This window comes from Oryzias latipes, chromosome 4, assembly GCF_053564925.1.
Source record: "Oryzias latipes strain Hd-rR chromosome 4, Olatipes_Hd-rR_3.1".
Lineage (NCBI taxonomy): Eukaryota > Metazoa > Chordata > Actinopteri > Beloniformes > Adrianichthyidae > Oryzias > Oryzias latipes.
In genome coordinates this window covers 31,189,654-31,210,188 of record NC_136240.1, presented here as the reverse complement: position 1 = coordinate 31,210,188, position 20,535 = coordinate 31,189,654, and the positions used below count along the sequence as shown (strand labels likewise).

Below are 20,535 nucleotides of genomic sequence, written 5' to 3'. Positions count from 1 at the left end.
GGTCTCTAGTTTTGGAGAATGTTCATGCAGGATCTACGCTGCTTTATACACAAGTGCAGGAACCCTGGAGCGTAGCAGGTGGACAGAGGAAGCATTTCAGAGTAGAGACGACTTTCCTGTCATCTTTCAGGTTGAACGACTACAGCGACTCGACTCAGAACAACAGAGGATTATGCCCAGCCAGCAACGGGACAGTGCGGGCTGCAGGCCGGCTGGCAAACGATCGCGTCGTTCCAGAGCCAAACTCGCAAGAAAAAAGGTCCAAGCCCGCGTTTAGCCGCTCATCTGGGACGGCCACGTCCCCACAGATGTCCAAAGGGACTTCTTTGTGCCCAGAAGGCCCTTCACTCGTGTGCCAGCCTATCAACCGGAAGACTCGGACGCACAAACCCTTAGAAACTTCAGCTGCATCATCGGGGCCTCAAGGAGCATTCTGCCCCGACGATGCAGATTACGCCAACCTGATAGGAGCCATGGACAACGACCTGGAGCGCCCAGAGTCGCACAGCGGCGAAGCAGTTCAGGAGCAGAGCTCTCAGGCCGTTCAGCAGAAAGGTACGTCCGCTCGCATCAGATGGCGCGGCGCGGCGCCCTGTTTGCATTCCTCTTAACCATGGTTTTCTTTCTCTTTTCTTTGCCTCAGCACTGGAACCCAAAGGGAAGCATCCAACGAAAACAAAAGGTCCCAGAAAGAAACCACAAAAAGAGAAAAAATTAACGGTAAAGACTCAGGGAGACGGGGGCAAAGATAACCTGGCCGACAATGACGACAGCTCCTCCACCACCACAGAAACCTCCAACCCAGACGTGGAAACCAGCGTCAAAGAGGTGCTCAGAGCAAAAATGCAGAGCCGCAAAACTGCAGATGGTTTCCTGGGGTTCTCCTTTAACATCCATCCCTTCTTACAGGAACCAATAAAGAAGAAGGGCAGGACAGTAAATCCTGGAAAAGTAAAAGAGGAGTATTCTAAACCCAAAACAAAGAAACCAGGAGCCAGAGAAAAGGACAGTCCAGTAGAAAAATCCAGGTATGTTTCCAGAAAAAAACCAAGCACATACTTGCCATTCCATTAGCTTCTGACTCCATTTTGTCAACATCTTGTTTGCACTCAGCTCCCTGGAGCTGCCGTATGTTCCACTGGAGGACAAACTGCGCAAGTTAAACATCCCAAAGACCAGACCCGTGCAGAAACAGAGATGTAAGCTCTCACCTGAACCCTGATCCTGCTGCAGCTCGCCTCTGCCTCTTCACCTGTGTGTGTTTGTGTGTGTTTTTCAGTAGACAGAAAGCAGGAGGAAGGACGCCCCTCCTTTTCACCCAAACTGTCCACCAGTTCCTCTGTGCCTGAGCTCGGCCACAGCAGCAGCTCTGAAGGAGAGAAGGAGTTTTCCTCCCCTGAGTGGGATTTCCCCGTCTCCGTTAACGGTATTCGTGAGTCGAGACCTGAAGCCGTTTCCAGTTTCCAGCCACGCCCCGCTGGCGCTGACTTTCTGCGCTTCCCTTGCAGAAGCAGCCAGCCTCCAGCAGATCTCCCTCCAGACCATAAATGCAGATCCTTTTCTGAAGAGTTCTGCCCCGACTGGGACCTGCTCTCCACCACCTACCTCCCCCAGTCTGCTGCCCCGGTGCACTTACAGCAGCGTGCTCAACAGTAGCAGGTATCCACGTGCTCCTACAGTTCAAAGTCCCACTCTACTCATCTTTTGATTTATTTGCAAAGCGATCCTTTAATTAGGATTCCCCTCGTTTTTAGCCATAATCACGAAACAAAACAGTTTCTGCAGAGCAGCAGAAGTTCACCTCTGAGTTGCAGGGTGGACTACCTCGCCCCCTTTCCCGTCACTCATTTGTCTGCACTCTCTCCCGCTAGCTTACAGCCCCTAAAACCCCCAACCTAACATTAGCGGAGCAACAAAAATGGCGAGCAATATTGGATCCAGATTCCAGCTCAGATGAGGAAAACAAAGACGTTGGTGGATCTGCTAGTCTGCAAGTGGATGCATCAGAATGGAGCGGAGCAGGAAGCTTGTGGCCCACCCAGTGGGCTGTTTTTTTTTTTACCTCTGATCCTGAAATACTCAAATGCAGAACTAATTTTAATTATCTTTACATAAATGTCCTCTATCATTAGAAAAATGGTACAAGAACACAATAACGTTATTTTCATCGACGTGGGTCTTTTAAAGCCTCAAAACCTCATGTTTTATCAAACACAGATTTCTGAGTTGAAAAATGTTTTCATTATAGGAATTTTTTTTTTAGGACCATGAAAGTGATTCAGCATTACCGAACAGAACGGAGGAGTGATGTACAACAGTACAGACTCCCTGAAAAATCCTCCCGTCTCATCAGAATCCAGCATTAAATGTGTTCTGCAGACGGTTGGAAATCCTCTGCGGTTCTCTCACAAACATTGAATTTCCGTCTCTTTGAAACTCCCATCGTTGCTGGTTTTCCACAGCCCAAAGGTTTGACCGGGTTCTCCAGAACCCTCCACGGCCTCCGGGATCCAATCTAGCCACCTCCATAGATGAGCGTAGCATGGTCATTTACCAACACACAAGAGTGTCGAGCTGCGTTCACCCTCTGCAATGCTTGTGAACGTAGCGTCAGAGTTACACTTGATCAATTTTCTTATGATCCGGTTTGTTTGTTTTCCTTATGTTTTACTCATATTTTGTGTTTTGTTGCAGTGAGATGAACCAGAAAAAGGCTCCCGGAAATAAACCGAGTGCGGTCACTCCTCTTCTGGGTAAAAATGGGAACCCGACCTTTGCTGCTGTAGCTGCAGGTTATGACAAAAGCCCAGGTGATTGTGCAACGCTCAGGTGACTGCTGTGGGTCCCATCGCGCCGTGTTCACCGTCCTGCATTATGTTCCCAGGCGGTTCCGGCTCGGCTAAAATGGACCACTCTGGGAAGACTCTGGCTCACATGACCTCCGTGGAGAGCGACAGCTCTGACAGGTGAGAAATGCAAGCAGGTGATTCTCCTCACAGAAGTTCTCCCTTCATCTCCCCGTTTCTCCTCTCAAAGCTCCGGATTGTGGAGTCCAATCGACACAACCAGCAGTCCAACCTACCAGACCACCAACTCTTTCTCCGCCTTCGGCCCCAGCAACCCCTTCAATCTGTCCAGAGGTAACGCCGTCTTCACGTGGCGGAAGAATGTCGAGCGACCGGTTAAACAAAGACTGCATGAGCTGAAGTATGCACACGTGTTGGTTTTTAGTTTTCAGAGGAATGAATATCCAGAAGTCATCTGAACCTCAGCCCACTTGGTCCGAGTTCTCCCCTGTCCCTCCCCCCATCTGGGACATACCAAACAGTGACCCTCTGCACTCCTGGCCCAGCAGCTCCAGCTCCCCCACTGCCACAACCACAGTAAGCTCCACCCCCACATATAGATCTCCTCTCAGATGCTGCTCATGACAGAGTACCTGTGCTTTTTACGTTTTGTTTAGTCACTCCTGGGAAACACCCGTAATCCCTGGTCTGCACCCACGCCCTACAGCAGCTCCATTTGGTCAGCAACCGCAGATTCAGCCTTACACCCGTTCCCGGCTTCAACCAATTCAGCGGTCCTGCCCGATCTGGTCAGCAGCCCCGCCCCGTCATCGCCCGTCTCCACAGAGATGAGCCGCACCTACAATCCCTGGAACATTTGGCGTCCCACCCTGAGCCGCCGAAGCTCCGAGCCCTGGCCCAGCTCCTCCGACGCCGGCAATTAAACATGACATGATGCCCTGGATAAATTATGTTGGTCGGAGATTAAGGTGACGTGGTCGGACCATCCTGTGTTCAGTTCTCTGCAGTTTTTTATTCACAGAGGCAGAATTGTTGAGTTTTACTGGTTTTAACAGGCGCCCCTCTCTTAATGTTTTCAAATTAATGTTATGTTCAGCCAAGAGTCAGTTTGGGCCATGCTAAAAGCTGGTTTAGGATTGCCGCACTCAGATTTCATTTTATTCTTTTTTTTTTTTATTTAAACAAAAAACAAATATCAAAGGCTTCTGTGGGAAAAAATTGGTCCAAGATCTAAGTTTGAGGTTTGAAATGTACACCTCTGTCACCTCTGTTTGTCATCAAATTTAAATAAATGATTTCAGCATCCGGCCCTCTGTTTTCATTTCCCTTCATATGCAGCATTTCAGCAGAGGGAGTCGGACTGTAGACATGAGTTCAACATGGTAGAATCAGATATTTGTTGGCAGTTACGGTTATTAGTTAAAAGCTGTAAAGCATAAAGGAGACGCAGGAAAAAAGGATTTGAATGCTTGACTTTAGCCCATTGTTTTTCTGTTTCTCTTTATTACGTTATCTTCTGCCATTTTTTGCTGCTTAACTCCTACAATGTTTCAGACATTTTAACCATTCAACTATTAAAATGTTCAGCTTTTTCCAGCAATGACTTTTGGTCACAGTCAAACTTTCCAAGATATTCAAGGATTTCCAGGATTTTTGCCTTCATTGAAACACATGGGGAATCCCTGGTGCAGACGCTCGCTGGTTCGAGACCCGGCGCTAACATTTTTCACCAAAATATCCCTTTATTTATGGTCAACTTTGTTTATTTATTTTTTTGCCAATCATTACCCTTTTAAGTTTCATTTTAATTCACCCAAAAAGCATTCAACCCTGAATTTCCTTCTGCAAATGCAGCTTCTTCTAGTTACTTGTGCTTTTAGCGTCTGAAAGAAAGCTTCATTTGAAAGCCGGGCCGACCAACCCTGTTTGAGGTCTGGCACCCTGCCTGAGTTTCTCCCCTCCTCCTTGACTGCTGCTTAGCTGACTCCGGTGCTTTCATGTCCGATGGACTGAACGCACCTGGGGCCTGTTTCAGAAAGGAGGTTCAACCAACTCTGAGGTTGAACTTGAACTCCGAGTTGGTCAATCGGGAGATTAACAACTCTGAGTTTTCTGTTTCAGAGAAGCTGATCAGAGTTAGGTCAATCAACTCTGAGTGGACTTATTCGGAGTTAAGCGTGAGCACCGCGACTATAAGAAGCCATTATCAATGGAGCGCAGATATCACGAGTCACCATGGCAACCGTGAAACAAAAAGATTTTCATATTTTTTACCAGCTGAACTTGACGTGCTGCTGCAGAGTTACAGTGAATATGAGCACATATTCCGGAAGAAAAGCAACACCGCTGCATCTGCAAAACAGAGACACTTAGCGTGGAAAAACATAGCTGCTCAAGTTAATGCCTAAGTTTGCATTTAAATCATTGTTATAAAATATTGACTGTAATAACTTTTTAAATAGCGTAAGGAGTGAAATAAAAAATGGCGATATTTAGGTGTACTTTTGAAGTGTTATTCCTAGTGTAAATGCATGAAATGCTGCATAGTGTTCAGAACCAATCTGGGGGGGGGGAAATGCATTTAACGTTGATAATGTTTAGAGGACTTTTTTGTTAACCTTCCCCTCTTGCAAACGTTGGTCATTTTAATATTAATACATGCAATTGTGTTTTTCAAAGTGAACTTTTGTCTACTGTTGAACCTTTCGCTGCGCGAAGACTTCTCCTTTCTTTTCTCTCGTCTTTCCGACCAACCGTGGTCAGAAGCGCAGGGGAGATTTCCTTCAGGGCCGAAGGGAATTCTCCTTCGGGGTTCACTTCCCGTTGGAAACCCTCAACCTTCAGAGCGGATTAAGAATGACTCCAAAACAGTTATTCTGGGAATGACACCTTCTCTTTATTTAACTAAGTGCTCCGTCCTCCGAACACACAATATATTCCACGCACACACCTCTGCTCCGTGCTCACCCCCCCCCCCCCCCCATCTGCACCTGCACTCGCCCCTCCCCTTGTCTCTCGTGGATTGCACCCCGCTCAGCACACACACACTGCAACACTACCCTTGTATTGATCAAGTGGTATAGGTTTATGTGGGATTAAGAAAGTAAGCAGTGCTAGAAAATTGTGTTTCCTAAAAGTAATTGTTACATTAATCTAATTCAATGTCCCTGATTTCATTTTCATGTAGATGCAATCCTGCAGGAATTAAAAGAACATGGCAGCAGCTAAAAGTGAAAAAAAAAAAAATCGAGTCTTCTCAAAATCCTCGTAAATGTAATTCTCTACGAATTAATGCAGCCTCCTCGTCTATTGGGTCCTCCAAAAAAGAACAAGCCATTCTTGTCACTTAGACCGTCTCTGTGTGACGGACATTTGGGCAATGAAGGTTAAAGCGAAAAATACCGCTTCGTCTTTAAAAAGGGGAGGGGACCGGCAGAAACTTTGAGTTTGGAGAATAAAACCTGCTCCCGACCAGGTTAGGTTCACAGCATAAGTAACCATGGATACTGACTCCGAGTAGAAGTTACCTCTATTTCAGAAATGGGTTTGACTTACTCTGCTTTCTCTGGTTTAACAAACCTCCCATTCTGAAACGGAAAACCCAGGGTTTCCCTGATTTCAGGGTTAATGCACTCAGAGTTTACACTTAACCTCCTTTCTGAAACAGGCCCCTGGACTGATAACTAAAATAAAAATACAAAACAGACATCTTTGTTTGACTTGAGTTTGTAGGAGCTCCAAACAGTGTCTCTGCTCAAAGTAGATATATTGATTATAAAAAACAAAAAGATCTGTCAGCCACTTATAGGTTTTCCCTTATTCTTCTTACCTGCATTACCGTTTTCAACATTTAACTTTACCTCAGTCACATGGTAATGTCAGAAAAAAGAATTAAAACAAGACAAATAGTTAAGGGGTCAGATTTTACCTGCAATGAAATAAACCCATTTATGATTTTTTTTTCTTTCATATTTAAGTCTGGACTTTTGACTTGCTCTTATCTGTAATTTTATGGAAATTAATAAAGTTGTTTATAAAAAAAAATCCCCGGGTGCTCCCTTTAAATATCTTCAGGAGACCCCGCCCCCTGCTCTGTGATTGGTTAGAAAGCCTTAGCATAAACCCGGTTGGGTAAAAATAATTGACAGACCCTTTTTGATAAATGTTTTCCAAAAATTACATTAAGTACTTAAGATATTGCATTAAGTAAATGCATTATCTTTAGGAATACTATTTTTTTATGCAATTTGTTCTCACGAGTGTTTATTTTCTTAACTTTACTTACATTCTACGTTTGTGCTTCTCCCTGTTCACAAACATTTGGTACAGTCTGACGCTCGTGCGCACACAAGAAGAGGACGATGTAACGGTATAAATATATACATTTTTAATTATTTCTATTACTCGAATGACTTTTTCTTCTCTTAGCGGAATCCTCTCGATGTTTTTGGCGGCCGAACAGAGCGCGGCCTCGTAAAGAGTCCTGGAAGGATTATGGGGAGTGGGAGCAGCGGGTCGTGTTGACACTTGCTAGTATTCCCAAAGCAGCGCGGATGTAGCGGCGTTCACGTCAACATCTGCTTCACGGGTGAGGCGGTTCAAGTCCAGGGGACGGTCACAGAAGAACGCAGTTAGCCAAATATGAGACTTTTCATCTACTTCATATCATGAGTAAATGTGCAGTGTAATGTAAGTTTCAATAATAATTCACGGGTTAAATATTTTACAATGAAATTAGTTAATAAATAGCGGTTTAGCCTCCATCTTGGTGCTCGATCCTTCATCCTCCTTAGCGAGGAAATCCGCCCTTCAGTTCAGTCAATCCCCGGAGTTATTAGCCTCGGTTTGCCATCACCGAAGACCCTCCCCGATGCCGAATACATCCGAGGGTCCAGCTCCTCCGAGTCTCTCCGGGCCGCCGGAGTCCCCGGGGCCGCAGAGGCCCACCGACCGAGAGCAGGAGTCCGCCCTCACCCTCATCAGCTCCCTGGCCCGCGACGCCGCCAAGATGAGGCGAGCTTCGAGCGCCGAGCTCCACCTCCAGTGGACCTGCCCGGTCACACACTCCAGGGAGAAGTTCTACACCGTCTGCTCCGACTACGCCCTCCTCAACCAGGCGGCCTCCGTGTACTCCCCTTCCTCCAGAAAAGCAGGGGCGAAGGGGGAGGACGGCGGTCCCCCGCTGGCGAAGCCCACTCCCTGCGCGGACCTGAGCTCCGTGGGGAGCGCGGGAGCCAGAGTGGGCCTGGTCGGGGACTGTGACATGGAGGAGGTGTCCTCTGCAAACACCAAGCCCATCTTTGCCTGGGAGATCGATACCGCAGACTTCAACTCTGCATACACCTGGAAAGTCAGAGCCAGTAAGCCCTCCCCCATGCCCCCCCCCCCCCCCCCCCATGCATGCTCCAAAGACCCCCCCACTGACCTCCACTCTGTTCCAGGCAATGGCAAGAAATGCAGCACCAAGAAGATGAGGTCCTCTGAGAAACCCAGCAGGAACCTTCAAGATGTGCCTCCTCAGGCCTCTCTGGAGGAGATCAAACAGAGGAAGGTGCTGGACCTCAGGAGATGGTAAAATCAGAATTATAGTACCAAAAAAAAAAACCCTCATGAATGATTGTAAACAGATGACAGAAAGGTGGTTGCTTTCTTTTTGTGGGTCAAACTGCTGTAGCTACAGATTTGTTTAAAAAATCCCCCACAGCTTCCTGCAAAAAAAAAAAAAAACCCTCTATAAATGACATGAACAGATTTCAAGCTGTCAAAATCAGCTCTTCCTGGACCAAAATACAGAAGGTTTTCTAGAAAGACCCACTCCAATGAAAATTGTGGTTTTGTTGTTTTGACCATTTTTTATATATCTATATATACAATATTAAGCTTGAAATGTCATCTCTGAGTACCGGTATTTATTTATTCATATCGGGAATCAGGAGCAGACGGAAAAAAAGCAGTTTGAAAAAGCTTGTAGTTGTTGCGTAGAAACCACAATCAGCGAGCCACAAGCTCCCTGCTCTGCTCCATTCTGATGCATCCACTCAATAGATCCACTAACATCCTTGTTTTCTGCGTCTGAGCTGGAATCTATGGCTCTAGATTCCCCATTTTTATTGCACCTGTAATGTTGGCTTGGGGTTGTGAAGGGCTGTGAGCTAGCGGGAGGAGGAGGAGTTAACAGATGAATGATGGGAAGTGTGGGAAGGCTTACTCTGAGCCAACAGTACCATCCACAACGCAGTTGTCTTAAAGAAACTGCCCTAGAAAACAACACAGCTTTTTTGATTTAGGCTACAAATGGCAGAATCGTCATTAAAAGATCAACAACACTTTTACAATAGATTGAAAGATCTAAAGGACTTTGAGCTTTAACATGGAATGGACTTTTTTCCCTCCTTGACTGACATGTATTTGTGGATACTTATTTTGACTTGACCTTTCTAAAATGTAAATGGTTGAACTAGCTTCTTTTTTAGTCCAGAGACAAGCTTTACACTTGTTTTGGTTTCATTTTGCGTGATTGAATTGACTCCTCCTTTCTTGTAGGTACTGCATCAGTCGGCCCCAGTACAAGACGTCCTGTGGGATCTCCTCGCTGGTTTCCTGCTGGAACTTCTTATACAGCACCCTGGGTGCAGGGAGGTGAGGCGCGCTGATCATTCTGTCAACACCTGATGAATCACTGGATTTATCTGACCTCATGAGTGACGAACGTTCAGGGACCCCAATATATGGATATGTACCTTTTATATCAACGGTTTCATAACCCTTATGTAGGCTCAATCTCAAAACAATCTTATGGTAGCTTGAAGTATTTAGCGAATCAAAAAAATCTCTTTTTTGACAAATCAGATGGAGGCCTTTTATGTTAGATGTTCGCCTCCTATGTAGACTAGGGTCATTTGGAGTCTAATTTAAGTTATGTTGAGTCGTCTTTAAATGAAACTGCAGTGAAATGGAAATTATGGTTTTAGTTGTTTGTTCATATTTCGTAAGTTATATCGTCATCGCAATATTGATCACTAATGCCGCACATCACAAGTTTTCCTCATATCGTGCAGCCCTACCCTTATGCTATCTTGTCTTGTAGGGTCCAGATGACCCCACTCCCAACGTTAACGTACCTTGGAGGCACGTTAACATTGGGAGTGGGGTCATTTGGACCCCACTAGACAGTGTGTTGAACACTTTTTTCTTCAATGATTTGTGATCTTCACTGGTGTCCATGGATTACATGAAATCCTCTTCACCTTTATCCACCTGTGTCATGGTAGGGAGAACACGTCAATGTAAGGGTGGGGTCATCTGGACCCCACAAGACAGTATAAGGGATAAAGGAGAGACTTGTGCTGAGAGTGAAAATACACAGAGTTTAACTCCTGGCTGTGTATTATTTATAAAAGCGTGGATTAGCATCTCAGAACGCGACACAATTGGACTCAGTTTTGCGATGTTTTTTTAGATGATAAAAAGAAGAACGAACAAGTGACCCGACATGAGAGTGGAGGGATAAAACCAGGTCTAGAGGGAACGTCCATTCTGTGCATTTCACCATTTTCCTCTGGTCACGCTGTATTCACAAAACTGTCACGTTCACGCGTCGCTATGCACATTTTTTTTGATCGTTTTCTACTTACAAAACCTGCGGCCATTGAATGTGTGTTGAAAGTTAAAACCATTAAATTGGACTTTGACCAATCAGAGACTCAGAATTGGTAGTGACCTATGGATGGCATCCTTTTTAACTCACGAAAGTGCCAACCTTTTCAACGCAGATCACGATGGAGAAATGTTAGTTTGTGCAAACTAGAATTCTATGACCCCAAGTCTGTCATATATTGGAATAGAGCTGTGGAAGAAAAAGCCTTCAGGAATAGAGCTCTGGGTGCTGCTTCCTGTCTGAAGTTCTCGTGTGAAGACGGTCTGTCACTAATCTCTCTCTGTGCGTTTGCTTAGCCTTCCACCCATCTCTCAGGAGGAAGCTCTGCACATTTTGGGGTTTCAACCGCCCTTTGAAGAAATCAAGTTCGGTCCCTTCACTGGAAACGCCACGCTGATGCGGTACGTAAACTCTTCCTGCTGTTCAGATCACCTATACGAAGAGAGATCCTGGAGTCAGTGCAGGTTTTGTCTCGCAGGTGGTTCAGGCAAATCAACGACCACTTCAGGGTGCGAGGATGCTCCTACATTCTGTACAAACCGCACGGAAAACACAAGACGGCAGGAGAGACCGGTACGTTCAGCCAGTCGCATGTCGGTTTAGAAGCAGCCAAAGTGAACAAACGCCTTTCCTGCCTTTCAGCTGAGGGCGCTCTGTTGAAACTGACTCAGGGGCTGAAGGACGAGTCCATGGCCTACATCTACCACTGTCAGAACCACTACTTCTGCCCGGTGGGGTTTGACGCCACGCCGCTCAAAGCAGCCAAGGCCTACAGGTGGGCGGTGGATCTACTGCTGGAGTTTAGCTATTACCTTTGTGACCGTAATGTCCTGGTCATAGATTGATCTGCAGACGGCACATTTCTTTGTCCTGTGTTCAATGAAGGGGCCCCTCACCCACAAATGAAATGGAATACTGGATTTTAATCGGAGAGCCGAGCAGAAAACACCCGGCCATTCACTGTAAAAAGTAGGTCGTCCCTGTCTTTAGGCTCCATCCTGTTTTGGTTGAGCGGCTTCTAACTGGATTTCTTCTATCAGATGGATGGATATAGTGACCGACCTCAACACGCAGAACCCAGAATACCTGGACATTCGGCACACAGAGAGGGGGATCCAGCGGCGCAAAACTAAAAAGGTTCTCGCGCTTGTAATTCGAAACGCCGCCATCCGTGTCTGCAAAGGTGCAGCTTCAGCTAAAGATGTCCCTGTTGGCTGCAGGTGGGCGGTAACCTGCACTGCATCATGGCCTTCCAGAGGGTGAACTGGCAGAAGCTGGGCCCGTGGGCACTGAATCTGGAAAACCTGCGACACGACTTCCAGCAAGGGACAGAGCGGGCGCACAGAGGCGCCTCGGAGGACTCGGACGCCTCCTCCAAGCGGCTGGCCCAGCTGGGCCGCTCCCACAGCATGGGCAGCCAGAGAGACGGCGGCTGGAGGCACCAGTCCCACACCGCAGAGTTCAGGCAGAGGAGCCCGGACAGCGACCTGGAGGAAGACGCCGCAGACTGAAAAGAGGAAGCAACCACACCGCAGGAGCAGGATGGAGCTTCCCGTTCAGACGTGCAGAGAAGAATCCTCCAGCCTCCTCATCCTCACATGTTGCCAGGTTGTGTTCCTCATGTGTGCGAGGAGGAATCTTCTGCTCTGCCAAGATTTACTTTGATATCTACGGATGACTAGGGTTTCAATGATAAGAGAGATATCAGAACTGAAATCAAAAATACTTTATTGATTTTCACATTGGAAAGGAAATGTGTAAAACAAAAAAAGAAAGTTAAATTAGAAAACAAGGCTTTTTAAGAAAATAAAAACTGCTGCAGAACTGGAGTTCTGCTGTGGTTAATAGGACTGAAGCATCACTTTGTCAATGTATACAGAGAAACAAATCTAACAGCATGTTCAAACCATTGACTGTATGTGAGAACTGGACTGAGCAAGTGCACAGTGATTGATCCCAGTTATCATCTCTATGGAGACCACTCGCACCAATCAGGAGTGAGCTTGTGGGAAGGCCACACCCCTTCCCACTGAGAGCGGGCTCGGGAGAATCTGCCAATCAAACATTGAGGTGGGGGCCAGCGGGCACCACATGCTTTCATCGAGGCATCTGATTGGTCAGTTTATAACTTGAATAACTACAAAAAAAAGAGGATTATCAAGAACTTGTTTAAAAAGAAGAATGACTGAGTTATAGCTGTTTAATTTTAAAATACGTGTTTCTTTTTATACACAACAGGACAAGTACACAAAAAAGACAAGACTGTAATAAAACAAATAACAATAAGTTAAAATGACAGATAAACGAGAGGAGAAAAAAGAGAAAAAGCAATAAAATACTACTTAAGGTTATGTATTAAGTCATTTTGGCATCAAAACTGACAGTGATATCTCATAGAAAAACTTCAATAAAGAATAGGGGACACATCAACACTTACATAGTCTGGAAAAGGCATCCATGTGTTTAAAGAGTCATCCGTTGTGGAGGGTAACACACATGTTAGGTGCTCTCAGGGGAAAAGGTCCATTATTATTATGAGCCATCCAGAAGAATTCTTGGAGATTCAGTATTTTCTGGCACAAAGGTTTAGGAGATTGGATAATTTTCTGTAAGTTATATACTTAATTTGTGTCTTAGGAGACCAAGGAGGAATTTAACCGACTCAAGTTTGATCAAAATCCAATACTTTTGTATTTCAGGGCGGGGCATAAAGACGTAGCAGGGACTTAAATTTAGAGACGGTTTGGTGATAAATGTGTCCTGTAAGATCCTAACATGCAGGGGGAGGAGTCACTCAACCCAGTTCTCATTTACAGTCAATGGTTGAAACGCTGGTTTATTATGGGGGACAATAACCGGCAATAAGACACGTATTCATGCAGACAAATTGTTTTGTTTGATTTGATCATGACTCCTGTCTTGAATATGAAATTTGTCCTTTTACCTCAATAACAAAACAAAAACAGCTAAGCTAACTCTGAGCTAAAGTAGGATAACTGGAAGCCGACTGTTGTGGCATTAAAAAATAAAAATACAAACGTCAGTAGTTGCAGAATACCCAAGTTTCTTTCTTTTCTGATTTTTTTCTTCCTTTTTACCTATCGCTACGGTCAGCTGCCAGTGAGCCTACTTTAGCCCAGAGTTAGCTACTATAGATATATATATATATATATATATATATATATATATATATATATATTCTCTTATATCTTTTGATGACGATCGTGGACTTTTTTTTTTTTTTACACCTAATAAGAAGGATGTCTGCTGCTCTTCATTTTTCTGGTGTATTGTTTGTATGATCAGCTGTTGTGGCAAGAAAAAATGCGGCAGGACGTGCTGTTAATAACTTTTTTTTTATTTTTATTTAGCAGAGCTACGATGTCAGGATAATTTTGCTGCTAGGGCTCGTGTGTCAAACTCAAGGCCCGGGGGCCAAATGTGGTCCGCCATGTCACTTTATGCGGCCCGCGAGAGCATACAAGTATTTAATTTCTTTAAATACAATTTTTTTTTAGTTGGTTACATATTATTTATGTGTAGCTGCAGTTTTAATTATTCAATGTTTGCAGGTCTTGCAGACTGTGTGCAGCCATTTTTTAGTAAAATGTTACACGTGTAATACAAGTTATTTCTAACTTAGTTTTATGTTATTTTTCTTTATTCACTTGGACAGTTTGATCCTTTATTAATGGGTTTTAATAAGTGGACAACATTTTAAAGGATTTATGCTGGAGTAACAAGCAAACATATGTTTTCTACGTAACTGTAATTGTCACTTTAAAAAGTTATAATAATTAAGTCATCAAGTTATTTAACATTAAGGAGTAGTTACATTTATTTTTCATTACATTTAGTTACATGTATAAGTTATATCTGGCCCTTTGAGGACAGCCACCATGCTGATGTGGCCCTTGGGGCAAATGACCCCCCTGTGCTAGGGCATCAATAACATTCTAAAGAGTGTCATTCTACGGTAGTTACATACATGAGGCTGAGAGCGCATGCTCACTCAGTTGAATGGATGCTTCGGGACACCATGTATATATGCCTGTGACCCCGTGACGTGTTTCTGACAGTTTAACGGAAAATTTAGCATTCAAGATTAGCAGGAGTCGTATTCAAAACTTTGCAAAGTTGTCCACAAATTATGAATTTGTCCACGTCTTTGTTTTTATGGATACGTTTCTTATTGACAGATTGCTTACCCCATAGGTTATCAGTGACAAATAGAACTAGAATCTCTTCCTTTTTAGGTGTCGGGACAAAACAAAGACCCTCTTCCTGCCAGCTTCTATAAAGTCTATAAATAGAGCCTGAATTTAGCTGTATGGCCGACCCACCTCAGCTTGTGCAGAACTCTACAGGCAGCAGCAGAATAGAGGGATTATTGTTCTGATGTTGTTGTGTCTGTGGTTTTAGTTTGAAATCAGATGAAATCTTTACTGTCACTCACACACGGATCATCATTTTCACTCGTCACCCGAGAATGCAGCAGAGGATTCATGACAAAACATCCTCTGATTCCTTACAGTAAACGGAATTTTAGGACACTACTTCTGATTCGGTTCATTTTAAAGCCATTTTAGTACATTTCTTTTAATATTTCAAATCTCTCTCTGTGTTTGTTTTGTGACATTTTCTCCTCCGTGAATCATCAGCAGCAGTGATGTCTCATCAGCACCGAAACTCTCCCTTCAGTTGACTGGATGGAGCTTATCACAGACAGTTTCTGTGGTCACACCCAAAATGAACGTTGAAATGTGTGAAGCACAAGATCCAAAACTCTTCATAGAATCTGCATCTTCTGAGTTTGACCATTTTCCCCCTAAAATCAGCTGGATTGAAAAAAACAACCCACAGTTGTGTGTGATGCAGGTTTCTTGTCTTCTTTTGCTCATCCTCCGAGGCCGCTCAGCGGTTTCCTTTTGTCTGTCTACTGATAACAAATCTTTGAGCTGCAGTTCCGCCCTTTCGCCTGCAGGGGGAGGCGCAGAGCCTCCTCCGTGCCTTTCAGCTGGAGGGGGTTGTACAGGTCAGTAAGTGGACATGTGCTTCGTGCTGCCGCTCTGTGGAAATGCTGTCCAGTCAAAGTGTTGTGAAAGCAGATGAGTGTAGTTTGTGAAGCCCTCAGTGACTGTTGTGTTGGTGATGCAGCTGTGCAGACGTGTCAGAAAATGTGAAGCAGAGAAATGGATAAGTGTATTTCCTCTTTTTTGGACTTCACTATGGTCCGCACCTCGTTCTGGCTTTGACCAAACACAGCTGTGACGGTGCAGGTCCACTCCAGAGTTTGTTGTATTTGTTTATTTTGCAATAAAACAGGAGTTTTTAAATGACTTGTGAGGTTCAGGTCTGCTTGTTGTCATTCCTCCATAGATCTCGGAGGCTCTAATCTCAGCGTTTTCAACTGTTTGTTTGTTTTCTTTGTGCAGCAAAGATTTATCTGCTCTAAAACAAGCTTTGTGACTCCATGTTGGGCATCCGCCACAGATTTATCTCCTAAACTGTTGTGCTGTGAGGCCTCAGGTCATCCCGGGACTTATGAGAGAGGCCTGTGATTTTCATTATAGGTAGACCTCAACTATGAAAGACAAAATGAGAAAGAAAATCACAATGGCTGATTTTTAAAGAATTAGTTTAAAAAATTATGCTGGAAAATAATTACTTCGCCTCCTACGAACAAACAGGATTTCAGTCTCTCGCAGACCTGTAACCTCTTCTGTATTAAGATCCTCTGTCCCCCACTGGTTACCTGTATTAATGGCACCTGTTTGAAGTGGTGATCTATAGAAAAGACACCATCTTCAGACAGTCACACTCCAAACTCCACTATGGCCAAGACCAAAGAGCTGTCTTAAGACACCAGAAACCAAATTGTTGACTTGCACCAAACTGGGAGACTGGATCTGCAACAGGTAAGCAGCTTTGTGTGAAGAAATCAACTGTGGGAGTAATTATTAGGAAATGGAAGACAGAGAAGACCACTGAGAATATCCCTCCATTTGGGGCTCCCTGCAAGATCTCACCCTGTGGAGTCAAAATGATCACAACAACGGTGAGCAAAGACCTAAAGAACGATCTGCAGAGAGCTGGGACCAAAATAAACAAAAGCTACCATCAGTAACACACTAAGACACCAGGGACTCAAACCCTGCAGTGCCAGACGTGTCTTCCTGCTACAGCCAGAACATGTTCAGGCCCGTCTAAAGTTTGCTGGAGAGCATTTGGATGATTCAGAAGAGGATTGGGAGAATGTCCTGTGGTCAGATGAAAGCAAAACTCAACTTTTTGGTAGGAAATCTACTCGTCGGGTTTTGTGGAGAAAGAATACTTAAAGCATGGGGGTGGAACCATCATGCTTCGGGGCTGTTTTTCAGCAAAGGGACCAGAACAACTGATCTGTATAAAAGAAAGAATGAATGGGGCCATGTATCGTCAGATTTTGAGTAAAACCTCCTTCCATCAGCAAGGACATTGAAGATGAAACATGGCTGGGTCTTTCAGCACAACAGCAATCCCAAACACACTGACCAGGTAACAAAGGAGTGTCTTCTTGAGAAGCATTTCAAGGTCCTGGAGAGGTCTGGCCAGTCTCCAGATCTCAACCCCATAGAACATTTTTGGAGGGAGTTGAAAGTCTGTGTTGCCCAGCGACAGCCCCAAAACATCACTGCTCTAGAGGAGATCTGCATGGAGGAATGGGCCAAAATACCAGCAGCAGTTTGTGAAAACCTTGTAAAGACTTACAGAAAACATTTGACTGCTTTGATTGCCAACAAAGGGTATTTAACAAAGTATTGAGTTGAACTTTTGATATTGACCAAATACCTTTACTTCTTTTCCACCATAATTTACAAATAAATTCTTTTTTAAAAAATCAGACAATGGGATTTTCTGGATTTTTTTTTCTCATTTTGTCTCTCATAGTTGAGGTTTACCTATAATAAAAATTACAGGCCTCTGTCATCTTTTTAAGTGGGAGAAGTTGTACAATTGGTGGCTAAATAAATACTTTTTTGCCCCATTGTAAAGAATTTTGGCTTTATTTACATTTAATTTAGCTTCAGGCATACAAACCCCTGAAAAGAATTTCTGAGTTGGCTTTGTGATTTGACCTTTTCCTATTTTTCCCACTGGACTCTATTGTTAATAAATTTGTTGTCATTGTCCTTCCTGAAACCTCCTCCTCCTCACTTTTCTGCATGTTTACATCCATCCTGATGCCGTCACTTCAGCTGGCTCCCAGGCCCAGGGAGGGGCTGTAAAGTTCTGCTTTCAAGGCTGTCCGTCGCAACTTCCTTTTAAGACTTTTCTCAACTCTGCGATCTCAGCAGGACTGATGCAGCAGCAGCCACCTGGCAGACAGAACACGGCTCAGAGAAAACACAGCAAAAGAGGCGATGGCTGACGGGAAGGGAGAGCAGCTCATCGTACCTATCAGAGCAGCACCCTGCTTCACCCATCTGCGGCTCAACTCAGGGATCCATATCGACGATTCCCCTCGAGCTTGCCACCTTTAAACAAAAACAAAAAAAATAGCATTTATTAAAACTTTGACGGAGATGCAAATAATAATGCCAGGATGCCTGCAAATGATGCTACATGTGGGTGTTTGGTCACTGATACAGCCGACTGTTTTAGTTTTTAAAGATTTAAAGACCTGTTTAGTGCAAATTTTTTGTTTGAATTGAAGGATGCAAACATTCATTCATCTGTTAAACCTGCTTAGAGGTTGCTGGAGCCTATCCGGCTACTGTTGGGCAAAGGCAGGGTTACAGCCTGTACAGTTCTTCAATTCACAGCCTGTTTTTGGGCTGTGGAGGTAACGGGCTGCCCGTCAACAAACGCATGCTGGAGGGGGACATGCAGCCTCCACACAGGAAGGTCCCAGCTGGGATTTAACCCACAGCCTTCTCGCTAACCACAACCCCCACCGGGCAGCTGGACCAGCGGGTAAAAACAGACGTGTTTCTTTGAAACGGCTCAACAAAATGAAACCCAGTAAATTAACTCTCAATTTACAGAAATTATTCACAATCTGAAATGGTAAAAAAAAAATCTGTTTAGACAACATTACGCCTTGTTTGTAGTCCACAGTAGATAAATGTCTCCCTGTCTGCTCTCCCTCGCCGCAGAACAGAACCAGCGTGGTAGAAACCCTGCTCACAGACTCACCCCTGCTGGGAGTCGTACTCCCAGCCACTGTTGGGGTACACCACCCAGCTCATGTCTGGGCTCAGCTGAGAGCTGGCAGAGTCCAGGAGGGGCTCCACCACCGTTGGGGAGCAGCAGTTGACTCCTACGGCGAGCAGCTGGGCGGACCTGCTGGCGACCCGCACAGCCTCTGCGAAAGGGCTGCCATCGGAAATTCGTGTCTCGTCCTAAAGGTGGTTTCGGACCACAACAGAAGCCAAGCTGTGACCAGAGTCTCTAAAAACTGGTGCTACACTAGACAGAAGCTTTTCCTCTCCGGCGGTCTACCTTAACGGAGAAGGACAGCCAGGCGCTGGAGTCGGGGAACTCTCTGAGCAGCTCCACCACAGCGTCGGCCTCTTTGATACTTGGGATTGTCTCAAAGGCGAGGAGGTCAGCTCCGGCTGCCAATAAGCCCTCAACCTGCGGCCGATGCCAGTCTTTCAGCTCCTGCACTCCATAAAAAAATGAACCAGGGGACAGCAGCAGTCACCCACCACATAGTTCTCTGTCCACCAACAGTGCAGCCCAAAGGAGGTGTAAAACCCTCACATCAACAGTCATCTTCTCTGCAAAAGTCCCCGTGTACTCCGAGGTATCATGTAAATAGGCTCCATATGATCCAATTGAGCCCGCCACCAAAGGGCCCGTATTCCCTTAAAGAAGAATAAATAAGACAAAGATGAGGATCAAAATCCACAGGGACGAATACATCGATCAAAAAGTGTTTTGTTTCTTACCAGAGCCAAAATTTTTCACCACTTCTCTGGCAAGATGGACTCCAGACATCAGCAGCTCCTTGGCCCGTTCAGCGCTCATGCCCAGGTGGGTTACAAAACCCTGGACGCTCGCCTGGTACGTGGCCGTGGTGATGACATCAGCCCCACTCAGGAGGAACCTGTTGCCAAAGAGAAACTCTCGTTTTAGTCATCAGCACCAGTACATAGAGAAAAATGACACAAAATTTGACTAAACTGACGTGACTATTGAAAACCTGCGCATCAACTGACCTGTGATGAGCATCTTTTATGGCCTTGGGATTCGTGTGCAAAAGTCTGGCACTCCACAGAGGATCTCCCTTTGTACACACACACACATAAATAACATAAAATTACCTTTAAATCTGCACGTAAGGAACTAACAGGTAAATACTGGTATTGACTACCATATTTGTCATGGTTAGAAAATCCCTTTCACTGTGAAACCGTTTTTTTTCCCCTCCATTCACACCATCTTCCAGTTCATCTTTCCGGGCGTTACTTAAGTACTACTTGAGTAGTAACGCATAACAAATGATGCTCCTGAGTGAAGCAGAAACCAACTTCACAGGACACAATGGCTCTATCTAGTGGTTTACTGAGTTTGTTACAAGTTGTATGCGCACGAGACCGGACCACAGTCTTTATGTGCGCTTTAATGCATTTATTGCCCAAAAACGTTCAAAGCAACCATTGGATAATATCATAACATATTTACTTTACCTGTAGTTGTGCCCCGTGTGCTTCCAGTTCAGTTGCTAAACCTCCATCCAGGATCAAAGGCCTGTTTCGGTTAATGAAGAGTCTCAACCGAGCAGATGAACCCATGGAGCAACTCTGGATTTGCGATTAATTGCAACTTAATCCAAAAGTGGGACCCTAATCTAACGACGTTGGACTAATTTGGCTAACATGTACCACATCCGTCAATGTTGTTGTTCCGGGTGCAAAAGTCAACAGTTGCGTTTAAAGACATCCGTACATTTGACCTTCTAAGGTTGTCAAAACACAAGTCAATGTTGTCAAACTGATACTTCTTTTTTCAATAAAAAATGTGTGAACAATAAAAGGTCTTCAAAAAAATATATTAAAACTACTTAACAATATTTCTTTTGAG

General features: G+C 44.7%; 3 protein-coding genes across 6 annotated transcripts in view; 2 read left to right on the top strand and 1 right to left on the bottom strand.

The window, feature by feature from the left end:
* The window catches only part of tmem131 (transmembrane protein 131), a 30,438-nt gene extending 26,323 nt beyond the window's left edge, over nucleotides 1-4,115 (top strand). For 2 of the 4 annotated variants that reach the window (XM_011474425.4, XM_078946285.1), the window contains exons 31-41: nucleotides 131-555; nucleotides 644-828; nucleotides 910-1,028; nucleotides 1,114-1,199; nucleotides 1,283-1,426; nucleotides 1,509-1,659; nucleotides 2,695-2,810; nucleotides 2,885-2,966; nucleotides 3,037-3,140; nucleotides 3,232-3,383; nucleotides 3,464-4,115. In XM_011474425.4, the coding sequence (XP_011472727.1) occupies nucleotides 131-555; nucleotides 644-828; nucleotides 910-1,028; nucleotides 1,114-1,199; nucleotides 1,283-1,426; nucleotides 1,509-1,659; nucleotides 2,695-2,810; nucleotides 2,885-2,966; nucleotides 3,037-3,140; nucleotides 3,232-3,383; nucleotides 3,464-3,730 (1,831 nt within the window). In that variant the 3' untranslated portion in view covers nucleotides 3,731-4,115. Of the gene's footprint in view, nucleotides 1-130; nucleotides 556-643; nucleotides 829-909; nucleotides 1,029-1,113; nucleotides 1,200-1,279; nucleotides 1,427-1,508; nucleotides 1,660-2,694; nucleotides 2,811-2,884; nucleotides 2,967-3,036; nucleotides 3,141-3,231; nucleotides 3,384-3,463 lie in introns of all 4 variants that reach the window. The other 2 variants (XM_011474424.4, XM_020702646.2) reach the window with 1 other exon arrangement.
* Nucleotides 4,116-6,524: 2,409 nt separating this feature from the next.
* Nucleotides 6,525-15,803, top strand: LOC101166372 (basic immunoglobulin-like variable motif-containing protein). Its single transcript, XM_023954484.2, has 9 exons — nucleotides 6,525-8,167; nucleotides 8,249-8,378; nucleotides 9,351-9,446; nucleotides 10,761-10,865; nucleotides 10,943-11,037; nucleotides 11,107-11,239; nucleotides 11,350-11,433; nucleotides 11,505-11,601; nucleotides 11,685-15,803. The coding sequence occupies exons 1-9, from the start codon at nucleotides 7,678-7,680 to the stop codon at nucleotides 11,973-11,975; spliced, it is 1,521 nt and encodes a 506-aa protein (XP_023810252.1). The 5' UTR covers nucleotides 6,525-7,677; the 3' UTR covers nucleotides 11,976-15,803.
* Nucleotides 15,804-17,275: 1,472 nt separating this feature from the next.
* Nucleotides 17,276-20,380, bottom strand: zgc:172121 (betaine-homocysteine S-methyltransferase). The gene is made up of 8 exons (XM_011474426.4): nucleotides 20,142-20,380; nucleotides 19,671-19,738; nucleotides 19,401-19,558; nucleotides 19,213-19,316; nucleotides 18,949-19,110; nucleotides 18,643-18,848; nucleotides 17,902-17,981; nucleotides 17,276-17,822 (listed from the first exon to the last, which is right to left on the bottom strand). Exons 1-8 carry the CDS (start codon nucleotides 20,244-20,246, stop codon nucleotides 17,743-17,745), a joined length of 963 nt encoding a protein of 320 aa, XP_011472728.1. The 5' UTR covers nucleotides 20,247-20,380; the 3' UTR covers nucleotides 17,276-17,742.
* Nucleotides 20,381-20,535: the final 155 nt, after the last annotated feature.

Bases quoted from the DNA above. Each gene is read 5' to 3' on its own strand.
- zgc:172121 (XM_011474426.4), bottom strand. From the start codon at position 20,246: ATGGGTTCATCTGCTCGGTTGAGACTCTTCATTAACCGAAACAGGCCT. The intron at 19,111-19,212 runs GTGAGGGTTTTA...TATGGAGTGCAG, and splicing joins CAGAGAAGATGACTGTTGAT to GAGCTGAAAGACTGGCATCG. The intron at 18,849-18,948 runs GTAGACCGCCGG...AACCACCTTTAG, and splicing joins GGCTGTCCTTCTCCGTTAAG to GACGAGACACGAATTTCCGA.
- LOC101166372 (XM_023954484.2), top strand. From the start codon at position 7,678: ATGCCGAATACATCCGAGGGTCCAGCTCCTCCGAGTCTCTCCGGGCCG. The intron at 10,866-10,942 runs GTACGTAAACTC...TTTGTCTCGCAG, and splicing joins GGAAACGCCACGCTGATGCG to GTGGTTCAGGCAAATCAACG. The intron at 11,038-11,106 runs GTACGTTCAGCC...CCTGCCTTTCAG, and splicing joins CAAGACGGCAGGAGAGACCG to CTGAGGGCGCTCTGTTGAAA.